The sequence below is a fragment of the Manacus vitellinus genome, unplaced genomic scaffold (assembly GCF_001715985.3).
Source record: "Manacus vitellinus isolate BGI_N305 unplaced genomic scaffold, ASM171598v3 scaffold_28_pilon, whole genome shotgun sequence".
NCBI lineage: Eukaryota > Metazoa > Chordata > Aves > Passeriformes > Pipridae > Manacus > Manacus vitellinus.
In genome coordinates this window covers 2096541-2119058 of record NW_021940122.1, presented here as the reverse complement: position 1 = coordinate 2119058, position 22518 = coordinate 2096541, and the positions used below count along the sequence as shown (strand labels likewise).

At 39.6% G+C, this 22518-nt stretch overlaps 1 protein-coding gene across 1 annotated transcript; it reads left to right on the top strand.

Moving 5' to 3' along the window:
• The first annotated feature begins 270 nt into the window (after positions 1–270).
• On the top strand, positions 271–18616 carry NXPE3 (neurexophilin and PC-esterase domain family member 3). The gene is made up of 6 exons (XM_018074752.1): positions 271–911; positions 2784–2996; positions 9585–10345; positions 12217–12290; positions 15999–16205; positions 17093–18616. Exons 2-6 carry the CDS (start codon positions 2904–2906, stop codon positions 17641–17643), a joined length of 1686 nt encoding a protein of 561 aa, XP_017930241.1. The 5' UTR covers positions 271–911; positions 2784–2903; the 3' UTR covers positions 17644–18616.
• Positions 18617–22518: the final 3902 nt, after the last annotated feature.

The following is a 22518-nucleotide window of genomic DNA, read 5'->3' as shown; positions in this document are numbered from 1 at the left end:
CTGTAAAGTAGCTTGGGACAGTGAGATGCAGCTGTGCGGTTCGCATTGCCGGCAGCGGTGGTTCCTGCTGGCGTCCCCCGTCCCTCACTCGTGGGTGCGTGTCCCGGCCCCGCGGGGCGGCGGGAGCAGCCGTGATTGCCCGGAGCGGCACCGCCGCAGGGAGCTGCGGCACTGGCCCGGAACGTCCGCGGGTTGTAGGGGCTGGCGGCTCCCGCTCTCCGGGGAGCGAGGCGGGAGGAATTAGGGGAAAACAGCAGCAAATGGGATTTTCCGTGCCTGCAGCCACGCGAGCACCAAGCCTTGGGACACTGCGCCTTAGTGGCACGGTCTGGGCATCGCCAGAGGTGGGGGCTCCTCTGCCTTCGCGATTCGCGTGCCAACATTGCGAGCGGTTGCACCAATACTCATAATTCTGATGCTTTCGTAATGCTGCTGGCTTAGAGAGTTATGGAGATGGAGACCTGACAGTAACTGACAACTCGGAAAAAAGGCCCGAACTATAATCCCGTAATAGAGCATGAGGCAATTAGAATACCCTTCATAAAAATGTAATTAAACCGGTTTTTGTTTTTAACCTTGGGCAAAAGGGGGACTTGTAATAACATGGAACAAAGCTGAGAGAATTAATACTTAATGATAAATGGGAGAAAATTCAAAGGTATAGGATTGAAGTTTAAAAAAAATGAAACACTTAAAAAAATCCTTGGATTATTGTAGAAAAAGAAGTAATTTTACTGATAAAGAGTCATAACGGCCATGTTGTTTTGTGTCACTGCAAACAAACTACCAGGGCACGAATTTTATTTGAAAATAGTTGTGTGTGTATAGATATATTTATTTTTTTAATGTATTTTTTCCAAGGTTGTCTGGCCTTTTGTACAGATGACTTCAGAGAACATTTCAGGAGTAGGGTAAGAACCTAAGGCTTTTTGATGTTCTTATTGGCTTCCTTTATACAGAAAATAAATGAGATCAACTGGTCAAGGATGGTGAAACTGTCAGTACGTTAAGGCCTTTAACATAAAGAAAGCTCTAAACCTGTACATCGAATGTTTTAGGGCATGTGACATTTACAGAAATGTGGAAAATTTGGAACAAAAATACATGGGAATAACCTTTGTGGCCTTTTTAGGCATCTGAAATGACTTTGTATTGATTTTCAGTGTCCTGTGCTTTTTGGTGATTTGAAGAGAATTCTCAGCAACACAATTGAAAATTCTCTTTTTCTCTAATATATTTGTTTCTGTTCCTCAAATGGGCATATATGGCCTTAAATTAGCATTTTCGTGTATTTAGGTATATTTATTATCAGTTATTGTTTAAAACCCGAGCTGCTGTTTTATGCAAACTTAGTACTTTCTGTTAGTGCAGAACTGTTCCAACAAAGGTGCATTTTTGTGGCATTTTGATACTTTCACTTTAATGGATGTCTTGCTCTTTCAATGCTTGTTCGTTGGTCAGAAATACAATCTCTGTAATTCTCAGCAAAGCATTTGAAGTTATAATCCCTATAATCCTTGTAAAGCAATTTGATGTGTGGTCTATTTTGAGACTGTCCTGGTTATACCAGTAATATATTTGAGTTTTCTAACCTATGTGCATTTGTTGAATAATTTAATTAGTTAATTTTGATATTTTATGTATTATTATGTTTGCTTTGACACAGCATTCTTCATTTAGACTTAAGAAATAGTATAAATTCTCAGTTATACTATTTATAGAAAGTTTTACAAAGTTAATGTAATCATTTGATTATGTTGTTGCACTTGGAGGATGGTTGTATGAGTAATACTGCTTTGAGAATATTAGATTTGAAGAGATTGGTGTCTTTTGACTGCCTCTCCTTGCCATCTGTTTCCTGGTTCCAAGTTTAGAGCTTCTGCAGGAACAGCATCCTTTTTGCTTGCAAAATGACTGCCTCAAAATTGTCCTTCTCAAAGAGAAAGGAATAAGAGTCTTACTGAGCAAGCATTAAGCTGTGAGAACCTTATCAATGGCTTTAAGTCTGTGATTTTTATAGTGGATCAGCTATCAAGCAACCTCAAAGAAACAATATATTTTACAGAAGTTAAATTTTATGGAAAACAATACTATTATTTTATTTAAAAAAACCACCCAAAACCACCAAAACTGAACACATTCTTCCCAGAAGTTCATTTTTTTACTATTAGAACTGCATATGAGTACATGAGGTAAAAGGATTGATAAAAAAACAGAGAAGATGTAGTATGATGCAGAGTTAAATTTTAGTGCATTGAACTCTGTTACATATCTCCTCTGTAACACTGCAGTAATTTTTTCCCCCAGCAGAAAACTGGAGAAAGCATCTTTTATCTTGCTTATCCAAACTTGCTTCAGAGCTTAGTTTTTAATAACAACTTCTTGAAATGTGTAAACAGGTAAATGGGAGATATCTAAACTCACAAGTTTCTGCTGGAAGTCTTGGTCTCCTGATGTCTGGATAGTGATAGTGTGGCCTAATGGATAAATTGGGTGGTTATTACTTGGTTTGGTTTTGTTGTTTGGCAAAACAAAATCTTGCACTCTTCTTTTGCCTTTGTTTTGTATCAGCTACAGGTGAGACTACCTTTATAAGGTTTTGCTTTGACATGACCTAGAAAATTAAGTAATGTAAGTACTGTTCAGATTAGTTCCACAAAAAAAATCCGTGTTGACTGTTCTATTGTGCTGCCAGATTCCACCATCTGTATGCTTTCAGTGTTAAACTTGACTTACAGTAATATTTTGAGGACTTAATATAGTTTTTGTAAATGCACTTGCAGGAATGAAGTGGAAGTCAACTGAATTCTCCTGTGCACTACTGAGACGAAATGACATTCATGTTTGTGGTGGATGGAAGTCATGGCAGCGTCTAACATGGGAGGGAAAGATATGAATGGACCATGTGGCGTGACTCGTTCAGACTGCAGATCTTCTGCCTGCTTATGGCAGTACTGGCTGTTGTGGTGCTGGTCCATAATTTTTTTCAGTTAGAGGTAAGTGAAGCCACTCCAAGAGCGCTTGAGTAACATTATTCCATTTTGAGTGTAAGGTTAGAACTGTGTCTGACAGCATTTAGCTATAACTTGGAAACAGAGAAAATTCCGACTGGAAGGGATGTGTGAAGGTATTTAGTCAACACTCTCCTCAAAGGGCCAGTGTCAGAGTTAGCTTGGACTGCACAAGGTATCGTTGAGTTTTGACAGTCTTCAAGGACGGTCACATTTCACAACCTGCCTAGGCAGCCTGTTGCAGTGCTGCACCTCTGGTGCAATGAAGAATGTTTATCTCATGTGCAGGTGGAAGTTGCGTCTTACTTTTATAGTGTGTGCTTTCACTCAGTTCCTCTGTAACTCCCCTTTAGGTAGTGAAAGACTGCAGTTAGATCCCCTTTTGGTCTTCTCCAGATTAAAAAGAAATAAAAAAAAGTTTGGTTCCATTAGTGTCACTCCGGTTTCCTAATCATCTCAGGGATTCTTAGCTGTTCTCTCCAGTTTGACTCTGGTATGGGTTGTCCAAAAACCAGACACAGTGTTCTAGTTCACAGTCTTCTTCACCATGGTCAAGTTGAGGGGAACTATCACTTTGCTCAATCAACTGGTTATGGTCTCATTAATTCATTGCCACAATGCTGTCCTGTTGACATGGCCAGTTCTGCAGAGCTGTTAGATGGCAAGTTGATCTCCAGCCTCTACTGATGCAACTTGTATTTGCCTTTCCCTTTTTCCCTCTGCTGTGTCTGACTTACATATTTATTCATATTACTTAGCATGTTATTATAGATGTACTTTGAAACTGCTTAGTTACTGAGTTACTAAACCCAGGTTAAAGTCAACCCACAAGTGACATAACTGGAAACACTAAATAAAAACTGCAAATGTTGATTTTTAAAGGAAGCAGGGATGCTTCTTATGGATTGCAGCAAAGCAGCAGAAGTCCTTGCAGTAAGGCTGTGTAGCTGCTAAAAGCATATATTCAAAGAATCTGGATGAATGCACAGAAGAAAAGTCTATTAGAGGATACTAGATCTTAAAGATGTCCACCCTTGTGTTTAAGAAATCTCTAAGCCATAAAGGGCTAGAAACTGCATTAAGTCTTTAGGAGGAAATATTTGGTCTGTATTCTTTTCCTACACACCCGCTGTTGGAAACTATTGGCCGTCAAAAAACTGTGTTTGATGGACCTTTTGCTCAAGTTAACATGATCTTTTTGTGTAACATATAAAGTAGCTTTTGTTTTCTCTTTCTGTGGTTTTGGGTTTTTTTATGACCTAGAATGTTGTATGAGGAGTGTTGATATTTCGAAACCTAGACTTTTTTTTTTTTAAATTACGTTTCTTAGAGAAGAGGGCTCTGGCAGTGCTTTGAGAATGAAATGGAAAATGCAGCTTTGCTTTGTGCTTTTTCTTGCCATTGTTCATGATAGTATCTTCATGGCTTTGTTGACCTTTTACTTACCTGCTCTTCCAAACTTGGTTAAGTGTTGTGTTGCTGGTAAATCTTTACACCACAACATGCCACTCTGACCCCTTCTGTTGTCTTGACTTTTCTGAATGGACATGCTCTGGTATTTGTCTCTGTCTTGGCATAATTTTCTAGGCAGTCTACCATAGGTGTCTGTGCTGATTCTTTTCAGTCAGAGATCAAAACCAGAAAAAGCCTTAGAAAGCTTTCACAGAATATCTGTACCCTAATCTGTTTGGGCTCTGGAAGGTGGGCTTTTTGTTGACTGCTGTTGAAAGCATGTTTGTAAATGCATCAGACATGCTTCTCATCCCCAAATCATCTAGCCTAACTGGCTAAAGCTTAAGATCTAAGGCAGTTGTCAGCTATCCCCCCTCCCTAGCTATCCTTCCTACTTTTTTTCCTGTAGGATTTTATGCTTTTTCATGTTGGAATCTTTCCTCTTAAATTCTTAAGCTACTAATGACACCCTCTCAATAATCCTCATGTCAGAATTTTACTTTTCTTACTCTGTATTGAAAAAGAACCAAACTGTCCACTACTCCCTTCATGTCACTGTATTATAGTACTGAAAGAAATGTATTTTTATTTTAACTTAATTTTTTTCTGTGAACATAGGTAAAATGTTCAATAATTTTTTTTGGTCAAGTATCAGGATGTTGCCAAACATCATGCCTTTAGGATACAGGAGAATTTGTGAATTTGTACCAATTACCTTTAGAGTGAAAGAACCATTTCAGGACTGGTTGTGAGCACTGTTTTTTTAAAAGGAACTTAGAAAAGAGTGTATGGGGAGAAGGGAAGTTTCTTGCCAGAATGAAGTAATGGTGTATGAAATCAAACAGCTGAAACTGAACAAAAGAACTATGTAACAAAGTCTTTTTTTTCTTACTGCTAAATTGCAGGTGCCTACAAAAGATAACTTCATCTTATTCAGAGTGTTGCTGGAACATTTCTCTGTTAGGTGATGGCTTTTTAGGATTGGCTTTGACACTTAATGTAGTTTAGCACCCACTCAGTGCTGTGAGATGGTAATGACAGTGAGCTGATTTCATGTCTGTCATAGACTACAAATAGAGTACCTTGGGAGTAAAATTACTGAGAATAAGATGACTGACCTTTCAGTAATTGGAATTTGTTCAGTTTCAAATGCTGTCTGCTGCATAAATTGAGAGTTTTTATTGGTCAAACTGGAAGTCTTTTTCCTCCACCATGCCTGTCGGCTGGGAATCTCTTGTGATGTTTCCTGCTCTAATGATAGTGACTTTTGCAGGTTTGCAGCAACTGTTCTGAACTCCAAGCCAGGAGTTACAGTTGGTGGAAGATCTTGGGCTTTGAGATGGAGTTCCACATTTTCAGCAGCAGTTGAAATACTCAGCATTTTCATTGGCCACCTGTTGTAAATGAGTGTTTTAAGGTTACTTTAAACAATTCATTCAATGACACCACCTACATTATGGTGTTTAACTGAAGTGTTCATTGCAGATCTAATCAAGTACTCTGGGATCATTCTAGAATATTTTTGAGAGCATTATTGTCTCTATTGATCTATATGTTTTATCTCATTTTTGCTTATTTGGCAGTGAGAATGCCAAAAGCTGAGTAGTTAAGCTGAAACTCCCATTAGCTCCCCCCTTGTTTTGACATCTGTAATGCCAGGAACCGCTTGTATATTTGTTTGTGCTTAATTGACATGTAATCTGTTTTGTCCTACCTGTGTTACTTGGCAGGCATCCATTAAAGTACTTTGTGGTCAGATTTGGGTTCTGGTTAGCTTCAAAACTCAGAAAGTAAAAATAACAATAACAAAACCCTCAACAAAACAAAACAAAATCAAACAAATGCCTCCCACACAAACTAAAAACCTCAAACAAACCCAACAAACCAACAAACAAAGTCCCTTGGAAATTGCACTTAAAATACATGACACCTTGAATGGAGTATATAAGGAAATAAGCAAAGCAGGGCAAGTGTTATTTATCATGGAGACTATAATAAAAGCTAAAAGTATCTGTGTCATAAAGAAAGAGTACTCTTGAGAAATCTTGAGAAATGTGCTTTATCTGTTTTGGGGTTTTTTTTTTAAAGGAATTTTATTTAGTTTTGGCTACTAGGTACAGTGGAGAGCCCACAGTTCTGCACAGTCTCAGTGTGCCAACATACCATGGAGGAGCCAGAGAGATTTGGAAATGCTAATGAAAGAGGAAGTAGGAAATGGAGTGGGGGCAAAGTCAGCTAATTATCTGCCTCAGGGCAGCCCTTATGTATCCATAGGGGCAGGAGAACTGGAGCACTTGTTTGGAGTTTAGCCTGGGAAACACTGAAGAGAGAAAGATGGTTTGGAAAGCTTTTCTATGTCAGTCAAGGATTCTCAGTATATTAATTGACTGTGAAGCTTTCCCTGCCTTTATTGGCAAAGAGAATCTCTGCAATGATGCATGGTCCTGGTTGTGCTTGAGAGAGGACTGTAAAGATGAACAAGAATGCTGGAGAAAGAATGGCTTCTTCATGAAGTTGAAGCAGCTCTGCTTTTACTTTCATGGAGATTCACCCTCACCCCTTTTGAAGATAGACTGAGGAAATATTTGTGGTGTGATCTGTTCTGCCTAATGGGTCATAATCTGGAGATGCTGAAGTGTCCTTGGCCTCAGCTGCAAGTGAACAGCTTTGGCCTTGTGCTTTGCTGTGCAGAGGGACTGATTTGGAGACATTGAACTATGTTCTGTTTTCTGAATGAGTTTGTTGGCTTGCTTTTCTCTGCACCCTTTTCCACTGAAAAATATAGGTATGCCCCTGGAAAGACTTCAGAAAGCCTAGCTAGGCCATAAATGGCATCTTCTACAACTCTGACAGAAAGACTGGGTTAAAAACCCTGAAGAAATTTATAGAAGATTAAAAATAGGGATATGTCTGCTTTTAAGGCTGTCTTAGCCATCTCTCTTCTTAATTTGAAAGGATTTTTTCCCATGCCCCTTGACCCGAAGTAACAACCACTGAAGAATCAGCTGAACTATAGAAATTTTCTCTTGAGAACTTACCCTGAAAACAACAATTAATCAGACACACATATTCTCCCCTCCACCCCTCCTTTAGAAAAACGCTTAAATATTTTTGCTGACCGATACATTGTTACCAGCTTATTGGATGCATTAAAATAGATAGCTACCTTTTAAAAATATTTCCATGCAGTATTTTCTGTGTTATAGATATGCACAAGCAAGTGAAGGGAAGAAGTTGTGAAGGTATCCAAAAATAGACACTTGGCTTAATTCAAGAATGCATGTAGACAAGATTTAAAGTAGAACCATGCCTGAGATTCACTCTCAGCTTTGGCTGAAATTTACTGGGCTAATGAAAGTAACATGCAGCAATACATCTGCAGCTTTGCTTGCTGTGATGGAAAATGTAAATAATTACGAATTGTCTCAGATGGCCTTCAGGGCAAATTTATTAAATCCTGGATGGAAATGCAAAATAGAAGCAAAAACTTCTATTGTGATGTTACCATGTAGCAGTCTACATTTCAGGTTTCAGGTTTTATTGTTAACATGGGTATCATACAAAGAAGATTTTATGTATCCATCCTACATCCTAATGTGCTCATCCTCTTACTCTTGAGCTGATCAAAACCAACGTATATCACAGACTTCAAAAGCCTGTACATTTCTACTGTTTGTTAGGTTTACGCTCTTCTAAAAAACTGTGTTGAATCTCAGTTATGTTCTTAATGATTTTTTTACACTGGTGATATTTCAGTGGACTAAGAAAGGTTTATAACAATGAATAAGGCTTTAATATAAGTGCTGTGAATTTTAGTACATTACTGGGCAGTTAGTTATGGAGGAATTAAATGGGACACACTGGGGTATTGGTGAGTACAATGATATTTTAATAGATTTCAAATGACATAGTTTGACTTTTTTAGCAGTCTTTATCCTCTGATGCCATGCGAATGATGCACTATATAATTGTAATCTTTGCTTGAAAAACTATTTTCATTCTTTATGAAATAGAAGTATGGATAAGTTCTGCTATATATACCTGATAATTAATTACTCATTAACTGCTGATTTTATGTGTATTTGAAGGGTAAATTTGGAGTTGCTGATTAGAAATCTCAAGGGTAGCTCTGGAGGCTTAGGCTGTGCTATTTTTAAAATTTTCCTAGTGCAAACCTGCGAAATCATGTGATATCATGAAGACGATGGTATCTCTGCAGTCATTTGCATGAAAATACAGTTTTGGACACTGATGTCAAGTTGCAGCAGAAGCCTCCTCTCTTAGTCTAGCATTGTATTTAACTATTTTAATTTTTAAACTCTTGTGTGAATTAGGGGATACTCTGCTGTTTCATTTGGTTCTAGAAGGAGCTGTATATAGATTTTTACAATCTTATAAATAAACAAACCAATAATTTTTTTGCTTGTTCAGTCCTAGCTTGTTCTACGCTATTGTACTTGGCAACTGGCTCATGAATTCATTGTCCCTGAAGCATCTGGGTTTTTATTCTTTTATTTCTTCCAATCTGTACGTTACAGGGAAAGACACATTTCAGATAATTAGATAAGAAGCAATGTGAGTGTGACCAGATAAATGACTGCAGCTGCTACACGCAGCAGACTTCTCTAGAAGGCAGGGAGTGTGCAGGGGGTGCATCTGCATCATCTGCAGTGTAGTGTCTCAAAGAAGCCCTATTTCCTTGCATTACATTGGGCACCTATTAGACCTCATGGTGCTCTAAGACTAAAATGTTACTACAGAAGAAAATAAAACATGAGCTACAATTTGCTACTTAATCTTTCAACCCTTTTTAATTTTTATTCGCATTGCTGATGTTTACGGAATATACCGGTAGCTAGAATACTGCCATAGAAAATATTGGATATGATCTATATGAAAGCTTCTCTGCCAAAACGGGGTAACAAAACAGGTGTTGCCCACCTGTTTCCTTGGAAATCCCATGGTCAGAGTAATAGATTCGAGTCTTCTGGTGAAGTTGCTTCATTTGGTCAGCTTCAAAGCTCTACAGAGGAAAGCCCAGTTCTTGGGATCATTTCATTATCCATTATTCACAATGTTTCATTTCATAGCACGGTTTCAGGTGATCTTTTTCCTCCCCAGAACCTGGATGATGACACAGTTTCAGGATCAAATTGGATAACGGAAAACAATGTCCAGCATTCTCTGTCACAGACAAACAAAACTACCAGGAAGCCTTACTGCGGTTACACGCAGCAGACTTTGTCCAAAAGAGAACAAGAGGAGCAGGAAACGTTGCTTGCTGCAATACAGTGGCCAAAACCCCCCGATAACAAAATTGCCTTTGCACAGAGCACTGATCCCACACGTAGTGACTTTGTGATTGTGAAACCCAGCAGGTTCTTCAAAGTGGGTGATGAGTTGGAGGTCCTCGTTCGTATGAAGGATTTCCAAGGAAAGCCCAAGCGGTATGGCGGAGACTACTTACAGGCGCGAATTCACTCTCCTCTGCTGAAAGCTGGAGCAACAGGAAGGATTGTAGATTGCCATAATGGCCTTTACAAAGTCTTCTTTACCTTGCTTTGGCCAGGAGAGGTCAAAGTTTCTGTGTCACTTGTCCATCCGAGTGAAGCCATCCAAGTCCTCCTGCGTTTACGAGAGGAAAGGCCGGACAGGGTCTATTTCAAAAGCTCGTTCAAGTCTGGGAGGTACTCAGAAACCACCGAGTGCAACGTTTGCTTGCCTGGAGATCTCCCAGTGTGTAACTTCACAGATCCCTACACGGGTGAGCCATGGTTCTGTTATAAGCCTCGAAAACTGTCCTGTGCCAGCCGAATCAGCCATGCCAAAGGTGGATATCTAAAAGGTCTTCTGACGAAAGAGGAAAGCCTCTTTTTCCAAAGGTATGTGTGTTGTTGAATTTATATATATACTCAGTCAAGTTGTTTTGTTTGGGTTTTTTAATACAAATTTGGCTTATTGGTTATTATGACACATGACCTTGGAGGAAGAGTGTATCTGCAGGAGGAGGATGTGAGTTGTTGAATAGTCTGTTCTCCTCCATTCAGCTGTACAAGAATCTTAGACAGCAATCTTAAACTACAGAAACTTAGTAGGTAGTTCTCTGTGCTTTGAATTCAACTTTGCTGCACCTCCTGAATTTCACAAGAGCATACTGTCTGAATTGTGTGGTGGTTTAGGGGACTGTTTCCTTATTTTTTGTTTCCACAGCTACATTTGCAGTATCAATAACAATGTTTTGAGATGCCTTTTTGACCAAATCGGAACTACTTAAAAAGAGTCCAGACTTGACTGTCAAATCTGAGGAATGTGGAAGTGCAAATGATCTGTGCATGTTATTTCAAGTGTCAAACTAAATCAGTCATCTTTTTCTTCAGCATTTAAAAAAACCCAAACCATCTCTTAGTACCTGGGTAGATGTGACAGAACTGCTTCTGTATGAAATTAGACATCTGAATTTAGACAAAGGTAACCACTCTGTAGTGTCAGAGTTGTAGTTGCAGGCTGCTGCCTTGCTCTCCAACAAAAGTGTTGAAGGAAAGGCTTTTGGCAGTATGTTCAGTTGAGGCTTACATTGGGAAAGATTTTAGAGTAGCAGTTCCCAATACTGTAATTAGGAAAGTATTGTGTGAATGTTTGAAACCAAGACTAGAAACAAAAAGTAAGTATCAGTGGAATTTTTTTTGGCTCTTCCTTATCAAGTTTGTAAGTGGGTCTTCTGACTTTCTGTGCCTCTGGCAGCTCACCTGTAAAATCTGGCTTATATTTATTGGTGATGTTTCCAAATGGGAATGGGAAAGGTTTTGCTTTTTTTGGCTGGGGAGGGGTTGTTTGTTTGGCTTTTTGTTTTGTTTTTGTTTGTTTGTTTCATGCAGCTCTGAGATCCTTGACTGAGTGGCTTATAGAAATTCCAAATAATTTATTTCTTAAATGGAGAAAAACATTAGACAAGGATTCTCTTCAGAACAGTAGCAAAAGACAGAACAAAAGCTTAGTATTAAATCTCTGCATCTGTCACAGCTGTACAGTGTGACCAACACAAAGTGATCAGAATTCACTGGTGTCCATAAACGAGTCCTTCTGAGATTTGTTGGTGTTTAGGGGGATGACCTTTGTTTCTGTGCTTAGCAAACTGCTGTACTAGTGGAAGACCTTATTGCTGGAGGTCTCTGAAGTTGGTTGGGCATCGTCTGGTGCCCAGAGGACACACCACCAGTGGCCCAGTCTGGAGGCAGAACTGCAGGTGGTGGTGGGGCTGCACTGCTGCCAGCTCCGCTCTGTGCTGCGGATCGCAGGGGTTGGAAGCAGCAACCACCTCAACAGAGGTATTTGCTGTGATAGGCACCTGTAGGGGTCTGTCAGAGCTGGGAGCTGCTGCAGCACTGTACCCTTTCAGTGGTTTGTATCCCCACACTCTGCAAGCTGGGAAGTTCCCATCTTTGTGGAAAATCCTCCAGAGCTTCTCGCAGGCTTCTGATAGCTTTACTGGGATTTGTGTCAGCAAAAGTGTGCACAGGATTGGGGTCTTAGTGCTGTGAAATTTTGAATTCGGATTCAGAATAGTGATGGTGATCTTGAGGAAATTAATGCAGAATGAATTCAGTTATAGGAAGTAGAGTAAACTTGGAGTAAAAAATTCTTTGTGTGAATACTACGTACTTATTTGAAGTGGATTAAGAAAAACAAGATTAATATCACCTTCAAATTTTACAGTAATTTTTACAAATATTATTATGTTTATGTTTTGTTCAAGTCATGTGAACATCAAAAGGCCGATACTCTCCAGTGGACCTGATTCAGTCACTGTAAAGCCCAAGGCATTTACAGGTAAAGTGAACTTCATAAGATTCTTGTTTTTAATTCATAATTAAATTTATAAAAAAGAGCAACAGGCATGAGGTAATAATTGATTTGTTTGTTTTTGTAGCATGAAATAGAAATTAATTTCATATTTATATTGAAAAGATGAAGGCTTTTGGTTGTTAACTGTAATATAAGTTCAGTACTAATAACGATTTTTTTTCCAAAATTACATACACAAATGAGATTTAAAAAAAAAAAAAAAGAGAAAATATTGTTCTCTTGCCAAAACTGTCTTTTTTTCCCCCCTAGCATTTACTCACAGCTGTAAAATGTCTTAGGGTAACTGCTTACCAAACTCTCAAACAAGCAAAAACAGCTGTGGGGTGTTTCTTAATTTCTTTCTTTCTTTGTTAAGAACTTTGTGGAACAAATTTTGATATCTTGCATTTAAGTATTACTATCCTTTGTGTTACCACAGGATGACAGAACCTGCAGTTGTGGACCAGAGCCTAATTGTTCTGTGCCCTGTCTAAAAACAGAACGAAGACAGTCTGTACTAAATTAAACTTAGAGGTTGTATCTCGTTCATATCCATGTGCAAACTTTTTATGCCTGTGTAAAATGTGATACACAGAGAATTATTTCTTGATTGGGAGCTTTTTAGACTTTTTTTTCATAAGGTTTTAAGAGGCTTTTATGGTAGAGTTCCTGACCTGTGCAATAAAGTCTGAACAGAGAGCAGCCTACAGCATTTCTTGCTTTTAGTTTTACTGTTCACTAAAAAAATAGAGTGCTGCTACTAGGCTAGCAACATTTCCCCTCTGTCCCTTTTCTTTCTCTAGACCCTTTAGATGATGTGTTTTTATTGCCTTTTTAATCTTGTGTATTTCCTCACAGAAACTGCTGCAAATTTGAGATTTGATTATGTCACCCTTCTTCCAGGAGCTATGAATGATCAAAGCCTGCCTACGTTTCCCAAGGATTAATGTTGGGTTAGAAAGGGTAGATAAGAGTAGCACATTTCCTCAGGGAAATTCCTTCCAGGATCAGCAGTCTCTGAATAAATAAACTTAATATGTTAGTATAATGATTGTGGATGTATGGATTTGTTAGAATTGCTGGCACACACAAATTCATTGTTCTTCTTTTTGTCCGTGTTTTTTTGTTTGGGGGTAAATGTAGATCAAGTTTTTTAAAATTTTATTTTTCTGAAATACAAGTTTTTATTTCTATCCTTAGTTTATAACTTCAGGTTGGAACTTTTACTCTCTTCTATAAAATCCCAAAGTAATGGCTTTCTGAATTCTGGATCAAAAGTGATATGATACTATGCACAGATTTGAAATGCTGATTTACTGTGAGGCACCAAAAAGTTGTTCTAGCACCATTTTTATATGTATATGTGTAGCAGAAAAATCCACTTTAAAGGTAAAAATGGAAATACTTTTCCATCAAAACTTAGAATCAAACAAACTCAAGTTGTGAAATCACATTATGAATTGGTCTTTTATTACATGACCATATGAAGGCTTTTTTTCCTTTCTCTGTAGGATTCCTGTTTCACAAATATTGGATGAGTCCACATTGCTGGTTGGGTTTTTGTTCCTCTTCCTTCATTGTCCCTGTTGTCTAATTTAAAGTAACATCCAAAGATAAAACATTCTGAAGGCTCTTTTCTGTGGCACTCATGATTATATTACTTGTGTTATGCAAACGTAATAGTAGTTTGCTTTTTACAGTGTCCCTGTGAGGTCGAAGGATGTTAACAACTTCTAAGCTCTCAGGTTAACATCTACTAATACAACATGCAGAGAATATTGTACAGAAAGGGAGTGGCAAAAAAATGCTTGTAAGGAATGGATGTTTAAAGATGCTTATGCATGATGTTATAATGGAGCATCTACCAGGGGATGCTTTTAGGCCCTGGACCTCCAGTGCTTGTACTCTATACATAGTTAGAATGGTCCCTGGCATGATTTTGGCCATGGCAAACAATGTGTGCTTTATCAAACAGCTCTAAGTTGTAACAGGGCAAGGACTGTTCTTAACAGATAATCTCCACACCAAGATGGGTAAAAGTGTTTAAACATTAAATCATTTAAACATTTAAACTTAAATGTAGCTGGATGTGTCTGCTCCGTGCAGCTGGTGTTTGTGCCAGGGAAGAGGTCCCTGCTTGTTCAGTTTAAGTATTTGAATACATGAGTGGCAAAGGAGAAACCTGAAATGACCTCACAGAAGTCTGATGTACCGATATCACACTGGTTGCCAAGAGAAATATGGCAATATGTGATTTACATAACCATGAGGTTGCAGCTCCCTTCCTGTAATCTCTGGCCTTTGCTTGCAAGGTATCACACAGGCGTCCTACAGAATAGAACTTCCCTGGTGTGTAGTGGCTCCTCAGGGGGCTGCCTGTCGCAGGCAGTGAAGGGTGAGGGAGCTAGATAGCAGCGAGAAAGTCCAAAATCCATGGAATTAGAGACTCTCATGATTAACATATTCAAAGGGCATTAGTGGTGATAGAGGAGGACTGTGGCGATATATGTTATTCCATATTCCGTAGGCAGAGATTTTTTGGAGGGGTTTTTGGTGGGTGGGTTTGTTTGGGGGTTTTTGGGGGGGGTTTTTTTTGAGTGGTAGCAGGTTGTCCCCTCGGTGGGTGTCCTGCGCTGAGCGGAGCTGCCGTGTGCAGGCAGGGCACCAGAGGGCAGCCGCGCGCTGCCACACGGCGGGGACGAGGGAAGATGCTCTGCTCGTCCTTCTGCCTCTGCTCCTCCCTGCCTTATGCAAGCACCCACGATAGAGCACTTCTGTCGCAGTGTGAAACATGCCAGATACTTACTTTTAGGTTTTCTTTTTGTTTTGGTTTGGTTTGGTTTGGGGTTTTTTTACAGTAATGTCAGAGATACTATTTAACTTAAACCAAGTTAAACTATGATTGTTCAAACTACTCTGCCAGCAGTTGCAGGTTTTGCTGCAGAAGTATGGGGTGAAATACCTGGGCTTACAGAAGTGTGATGCATCAGAAGTGTGATGCACACGACCACTGTGTGGTCATCATGTGCTCCTTGGCCGGCAGCCAAGGAGCACCCAGCTGCTCACTCACCCCCCTGGTGGAATAGGGGAGAGAGTCAAAAGCATAAAAATGAGAAGACTTCTGGGTTGAGATAACGATGTTGTAATAGGGAAAGCAAAAGCTGCACACACAAGCAAAGCAAAACAAGGAATTCATTCACCACTTCCCATGGGCAGGAAAGTGTTCAGACATCCCCAGGCTCCATCATGGGGAAGAAAATTGCCATCACTTCAAACATCCTCCTCCCCCTTCCTCCTTCTTTATCCAGGTTTATATTAGAGCGTGATGCCATGTGGCCTGGAATGTCACTTTGGTCAGCTGGATTCCGCTGTCCTGGCTCTGTCCCCTCCCACTTTCCTGTGCACCCCCAGCCCACTCACTGGAGGGGTGGTACAGGAAGCAGAAAAGGCCCTGGCTGTGTGTAAGCACTGCTCAGCAGTGATGGAATCCCTGCATTATCAACACTGCTTCCAGCACAAATCCAAAACACAGCCACATATTAGCTACTGTAATAATTAACTCTATCCCAGTCAAACCCAGCACATTCTTTTTGCTTTAAACTAGGGAAGATGTTCATTCATCACTGACTACATGTCCATGAGGATTATGGAGTCTGGTTTTGTTGTTAATTTCAAAGAATCTTTCTTTTCCAGATGTAATCGCTATGAACAGAGCTGAAGATCCCACAGCTTCCCCTTCTGGTTATTATTATGAAGACCAGTGGAGGTCCAGAACACACTGGATCCATAATTTTAACAAATCAGATGATATAACTGAGTGCTTACAAGGAAAAGTAATCCACTTGTTTGGAGACTCTACAATAAGGCAGTGGTTTGAATATCTGACAGCATTTGTTCCAGGTACCTTTTTTTTAATTTGGTTTTGTCTTTAAAGACCTTTGCAAAGCTTTATTTCTCATATCTCAGACACAGAGCTGATCTTACTGAGTGACAGTGACACTGGCAAAACAAAGGAAGAGGGAAGACAAAACCTCATCAGAAGTCCTGGCAGACAGTTATTCAAATGTTTGAGCAGACACTGGAAACATGTAGGCCTTGGAAATGTGGCCACAAGGTATCAGTGAAGTTGTCCTTGTAAAGGGACCACTGTTGTGGCTGTGAGTTAAGTTGGCCAGGAGCCACAGCAGAAGTGACTTAGGGTGCTTCTGTTAAGGCCTTGCAACGTCACAGTCCTAGCAGTGATTTTGGAATGAAGTAGCAAAGGACTTCTTTTAATGTTCATAGGTTTTGGTTGTTTCCCTTATTTTAACTTAAATAACAGAATTTCATTAGCCATTTAGAAATTCCTCCCTCCCTCATCCCTTTCCCATAAAGCAGTTGCACTGGAACACAGACTTTGGGACTCCTTAATGCCTATAAGTTTAGGTCACATTAAATTTAATGGAGTCCTAAAGTTGCTAGTAGGGTTCTTGTGAACACGGGATTCATAGGGCAACAATGACTATCTGGAGAATTTCTTTTTTACTAGAGAGAACAAAATAGTTCAGGAAACTTGAAAAAGGCATTGACAACCTTGTGGAGTCCAGGTGTCTTGCCTTGCATACAACTTTAACACCCATAAACTCCACTCTAAAAAGTTATGCTTATCATCTGTTTAATTCTGGAGTTCTTAGAACTGTGTTCAGATTTCCTTGTCTGCCGCTATTTTGCCCTGTGGTCCCAGCGTCTTGCTGATAGTTTTGACCTCTTACGCCGTCTGTCGCTAATGCTCGCTCTCGGGTTTTCAGATCTCGTGGAATTTAACCTGAGGAGTCCTAAGAACGTGGGCCCTTTCATGTCTGTGGACCTGAAGCACAACATCCTGCTGAAGTTCCGCTGCCACGGGCCACCCATTCGCTTCTCCACAGTCTTCAGCAGTGAACTGCGCTACATCGCCAACGAGCTGAACGGCATCGTGGGGGGCAGGAACACCGTGATAGCCATAACCATATGGTCCCACTTCAGCACCTTCCCTGTGGAAGTGTATATCCGGCGGCTGAGGAACATTCGGAGAGCAGTTATTCAGCTGCTGGATCGCAGCCCCGAGACTTTAATCGTCATCAGAACCGCTAATGTTCAGGAGCTTGGGCCAGAAGTGAGCCTCTTTAACAGTGATTGGTATTCTTTTCAGCTTGATTCTGTCATGAGGAAAATGTTCTCAGGAATTGCTGTGCACTTTGTGGATGCTTGGGAGATGTCTGTGGCTCATTACTTGCCACACAACTTGCACCCACAGGAAGTAATTGTTAAGAATCAAATAGATGCATTTTTATCTTATGTATGCCCTCTGCAAACTTAGCACAAATCCCTATGTCACCTTTTGCTACAGCTGAAGTGAAGTTGCTCTTTGTCAGAGCTATGGAATGATGCTGGGTGATATGGAGGAACTCTGGTTATTGTAAATGCATGCAGTATGAGTAGAGTGGCCTTAACTCTAGGTAGCTGTGAAAGGTGGTAAAGAGGAGTTGACTGTTCAGGCCATATCTTCCTGCAAGGTTGATTCCTTCAAGCTTATCATTCATATCTGAGATTATTAGAGAGCACCTTAAATTAAATTGACAGGATTCAATAAGAAAATATTTGGGTTATTAGCTTTACTAGTTGTCTGCACTGTATACCTAATTTAATCCATATGGCACTGATTCTGTTGTCAGGGTCTTGTTGCTCAGAACTGTATGTGAAACCTAGGAAAGCTTTTGGGTATGGTCTTTCTCTTAACATTCCAGAGTTTAAGAGATGTCTCCTCTAGTTGTATGTCAGAGAAACACAGTGTCCATTCTTGTTGCAAAGTCCTAATTAGAGACATGAAGGGAGTGTACCAAAGTCACTAATAAGGAAGCACAATCAAAATATCTATAGTATTAAGTCATGAAGAATTTGCTGAAATTTAATAGGGCACCTGTGGTGTTTACAGATGGCTGCTAAATAGTGCAAATAGACAGTATTTGAGTTTTGTTTCCTGTACTACTGAATCTCTTTTGAGCTTTGATGCACTGTCTACTTCTTGATTTATTTGTAATGATGAAATGTGTATTATGATCTCAGTGAAGACACTGTCTCGGGCAGTTTCTGCAAGTTCAAGTTGCAGGCTCGCCTACTTGAAGTATTTTCCAATGTGTTTCCCTTCCCTGGGAGATAAAGCTACTGTGTTATGCTCCTGCAAAGCCAGGCTGCTGACAGTGACTCGTGTACATCCTTCGTGTGCTGTGTCTGTGCGAAGGGGCCAAGGAACCCGAATGCACTTGGCCAGGTTTGGCACTGGGTAACAGTAACTGGCACACACTAATGGCCAAGGCCACGCCCTGAGTCTGCCAGTTTTATCATTTATTCATGAACTCCACTGCTACCAATACAAAAGGTAAAAAAACGTAGCACCCAAAAGCCAAGCACACACAGGGTTGCCTTCATACAGCTGCTTAGTACAGACCCAGGTTTGCTGGTGTGAAAGCTGGTGGCTCTCAGGCCTCTTGGTGTGGTGTTTACTGCTGCTAATTGGATTGAGCCTCTCTTCAGTTTTAACTTATAGCGCTTTAAACAGAATTTTGATTAAATTCAGCTCCCAAATTAAACAGCAGAGAGGTGTTCCATGTTGTCTTCTTCTGGTCCCATTCAGGCCAAAGCCAGTCTTCACCAGTGGTGTTACTGAGAAATGGGTCAAAACAAAGGTGGGTCTTCGTAAGCAAACAGAGAAGATTAATAAGGCAAATTGGTAAATTGCACAGAGTGAAATAATTGAAGTGTCTTCATGTTAGAAATGTTTTGCTCTTTGTCAGGTTTGCTGCTCTATTAAGAAAGATTGTGCTCTCATTGCTGGAGCCCCAAGAAAGCTAGTGCTACCAGCTACAGCAACAGTGCTTTTTATTTTGTTCATTTTAAAGGACAACTGAGAATTATTTTAAAAACAAATGTAAATGCTTTCAGCATGTAAAAGGCATCCATCTATAAACTTAGCAATTTAAAAATGTTTAAAAATGACTGGACGAGTCATATACACTGAAATAATGTTTATTCTTAGCTTTTCAAATCAGAATTAAGGAGGTCCAATTTGCTGGTTCCTACTGACAACTGCCTCACATAGCATCTGTCCATACACTGCCTTTAGGTAACTATTTATTCCTTTTATATGGTAATGGAAATTTATCCTCTGCTAAGAAGAGACCACGCCGGTTCAGGTCTGGGAAAGTAAACCACCACGATGGAAAATGACCTTTCATCTTTCCCAGGTGTGATTTTTAAAATAGGTATAGTGTAAGACTTTCATCCTGAATAACAAATCTATCCTAGTAATGTTAATGAAAATAAGACTTCAGACTTGTACTTTGAAGGAAACTACCTAATTTGTGGACTAACCATTAGGTTTCCCTCATAAAGCCATATTGTGTGTGAAAATGTTGCGGCAGCATGTTTCTCCTCTGAATGTTGTGGTGCCACTGCTCTTCAACAGCAGCTTTATATCACTGTTAGCTACCAAGCACAGATAGAGAAGAAAATATTCTTTTGAATGTTTTGACAATGGAGGGAAAGAGAACAGGACTGCTATTAGCAAAGATGTCTAGTTGCCTTCTAGTAGAACCTCACCCTTTAATTAGATTAATTTTTTAATAACAGATTAACTTTTAGGTAATGAACCTGAGGGAAATTGGCAGTTGATTTGGAATGAGGACCAATATTTCATTTCTTTGGGCTCTGAAATAGGCAGGGAGAAGAAATCAAGAAACTGAGGATTTACTCATGTTTGGGGACACGATGCTTTTAGATGTCATTCCGTTGATCTATAAATGATTTTTCATTTCTATTCTCATCTTGTTACCATCGCACCAGTTGTGTATGTACTGTATATGCAACCATAGAAGCAATAAAATATTTTAAATCAGTTTATTTAAACTTTTAAATGGATTTGAATAGGGACTTGGGTTAATAGGTTGGTTATTTTTTAAGTTACTTAATGTGAAACAGGACTGGAAAGGAATATCTCAGTTGTCTGTTAAGTACCTTTCTTTAAACATAAGAACTTATTTCACAAAATATTTCAAAATCTTGTCTTCCTTTTCTTTCCATTTTCTTAATTTGAACGGAAAAAAATGTATTTTTGATATTTTCATTCTTGTTCTGAGCATTTTTATTATTAACCTTTCAGTACAGGTTTTGTTTTCCTTTTTAATGTCTTTATTCAAAATCCAGATCCCTCAAATCCCAGTGAAATAAACTGTACTTTCATGGTGTTTATTAGAAGATTTCAGAGCAATTTATTTATAAAATAAGTAAACTCCATTTTACATATTAAGAGTGTTGCACTGTAATATTCTGAGAATCTTGTTTCTCCTGTATATCTTCTTAGGCTGATTTCTTCCTTCTAGAAGATATTAGTTGAATTGTTGATGAGAAGAGAGGATAAAAAGCAGAAGTTTCCCTTTTTTCAAGTTTTCAGTTGCTTCTAATTTCATCTGCAGTGCAGCACTGTTGTGACTCTGCTTTACGAGATTTAAATCACCATTTTTCATTGTTTTACCTGTTAGAGGTAAGCATTTAAAAATAGAAACTTGGCTTACCACAAGTGTCTGTACAATTTTTTATGTACTACTGGTGACAATTCCATGTACATGTGACAAAAACAAAGGTTTGAAGTTGCCTCCTGGAAGGGTTGAGGCCATTGGAATTTTGCTTTGGTCTGGTTGCAAGGTGTGGGTTAAAACATTCTTCCTCTCATGACTGTTTAAGTAACAGCAAAAAACTTCAGTCATAGATGTGTATTTGATTTAGAAAGCACTTACTTGTTAAGTCCAGATTACTCCATGTATGTTTAGACTGTTTGGAAGACTCGTACTATGTTGGGAGCAGTGAAGGACTACATCTGTGTGTTAGAGAAAGAACTTGTTTTCAAAGGTGTTTTTTTCCCCTAATATATGTATATTAATTGAAATGCTTACAATATGAAGAAAGCTCTACTGTCTTATTTCCTGATGTGATCAGAAAAACAATTTTAATAGCCAAAAAGCTCAAAGAATGAAAAGTTCCTAATAAAGAGGGAAAGTTTACTTGAACTATTTAATCTGATTTAGTCTCAGTTTATCTTGTTTGTCGTAACCCCATATCCTTTATATTTTTACAGTTGCATAGTAGTTCCCTTAGTTTTACCTGTTACATTCTTGTGCTATATGTTGGGTAGGAGTTTCACCCAATGGTTTATAGATTAAATTCACTTAGAGTGAGTTTTATGATCTGTGCCTGACATGAGACCTAGCACCAAAGCACACTGATGTTTCCTGTTGTTGGTGCATCAGGCTTGGAATAGACAGGAAGGAGAAATGAAGAAACAGAGGATTTGTGTTTTAAGATGAGGACTGGGCACATGATGCTTTTAGATGTCATTTGGTTGATCTATAAATGATTTTTCATTTCTATTCTCGTCCTGATATAATAGAAGGTCTTGACATAATAGAAGCTGAGCCCAAGAGCTGTGTTTTCAAGGTCATGGGGAGAGGGAGAGAGTGGCTGCATGGCACAGACTGGGGAGCCTCTGGGATGGCTGGAGGACCAGGGTGGAGGAGTTGGGGGATGGCTACCAGCTTACCTTGGGGTTAGGTGGCAGCCAGAATTCACAGCTGGGAAAGTAGTAAGCAGGGTGCATTGTCCTTTGTGCTGACTTCTAATATATGTAGCCAAAAATAGCCTGTTTGATGGGGGGAAATCGCTGAACTGCAAGTTCCTGGAAACTAGAATAGAGTGCACAAAACAGTGTCTGTTCTGTTTTTCTGTTCCCCCTCTCATTTGTTGGTGATCACTGAAGGGAGGAGGGTAGGGCCCCGATCCAGGGTGCTGCTCCTGCATTCCTCCAAAACAAAGAGCTGAGGTCATGCCCTGCTCTCCCAGTGCCACCTGACAGCCATGAGGTAACAGGGTAAAGTGCCCTATTCCCAGCATTTTGCTCTGAAAACTGAAAATGAAGCGTGCTGCCATCGTGCCCAACCTATGTCAGCCTTCTCTTGGCCAAAAATAGAAGAGAGATGCTGCAAACATGAGCTGATTTTCAGTGTGGTGTTAGGTCAGGCCCCAGGCATCCTTACAGGGGAAATGAGAGTGGGGAATAGGAAAAAGAGAGGAAGAAAAAGGATTTAAGAATGGATTTAAGGAAAAACAATATGTAAAGGTCTTTCTCTGTGGCATTGAAGAGAGG

What these genes read in the sequence shown, in the direction of transcription:
- NXPE3 (XM_018074752.1), top strand. Translation starts at nt 2,904, where the DNA reads ATGTGGCGTGACTCGTTCAGACTGCAGATCTTCTGCCTGCTTATGGCA. An exon ending in ATAATTTTTTTCAGTTAGAG is followed by an intron (nt 2,997 to 9,584) that starts GTAAGTGAAGCC and finishes TTTCCTCCCCAG; the next exon opens with AACCTGGATGATGACACAGT. An exon ending in TCTGACAGCATTTGTTCCAG is followed by an intron (nt 16,206 to 17,092) that starts GTACCTTTTTTT and finishes TCGGGTTTTCAG; the next exon opens with ATCTCGTGGAATTTAACCTG.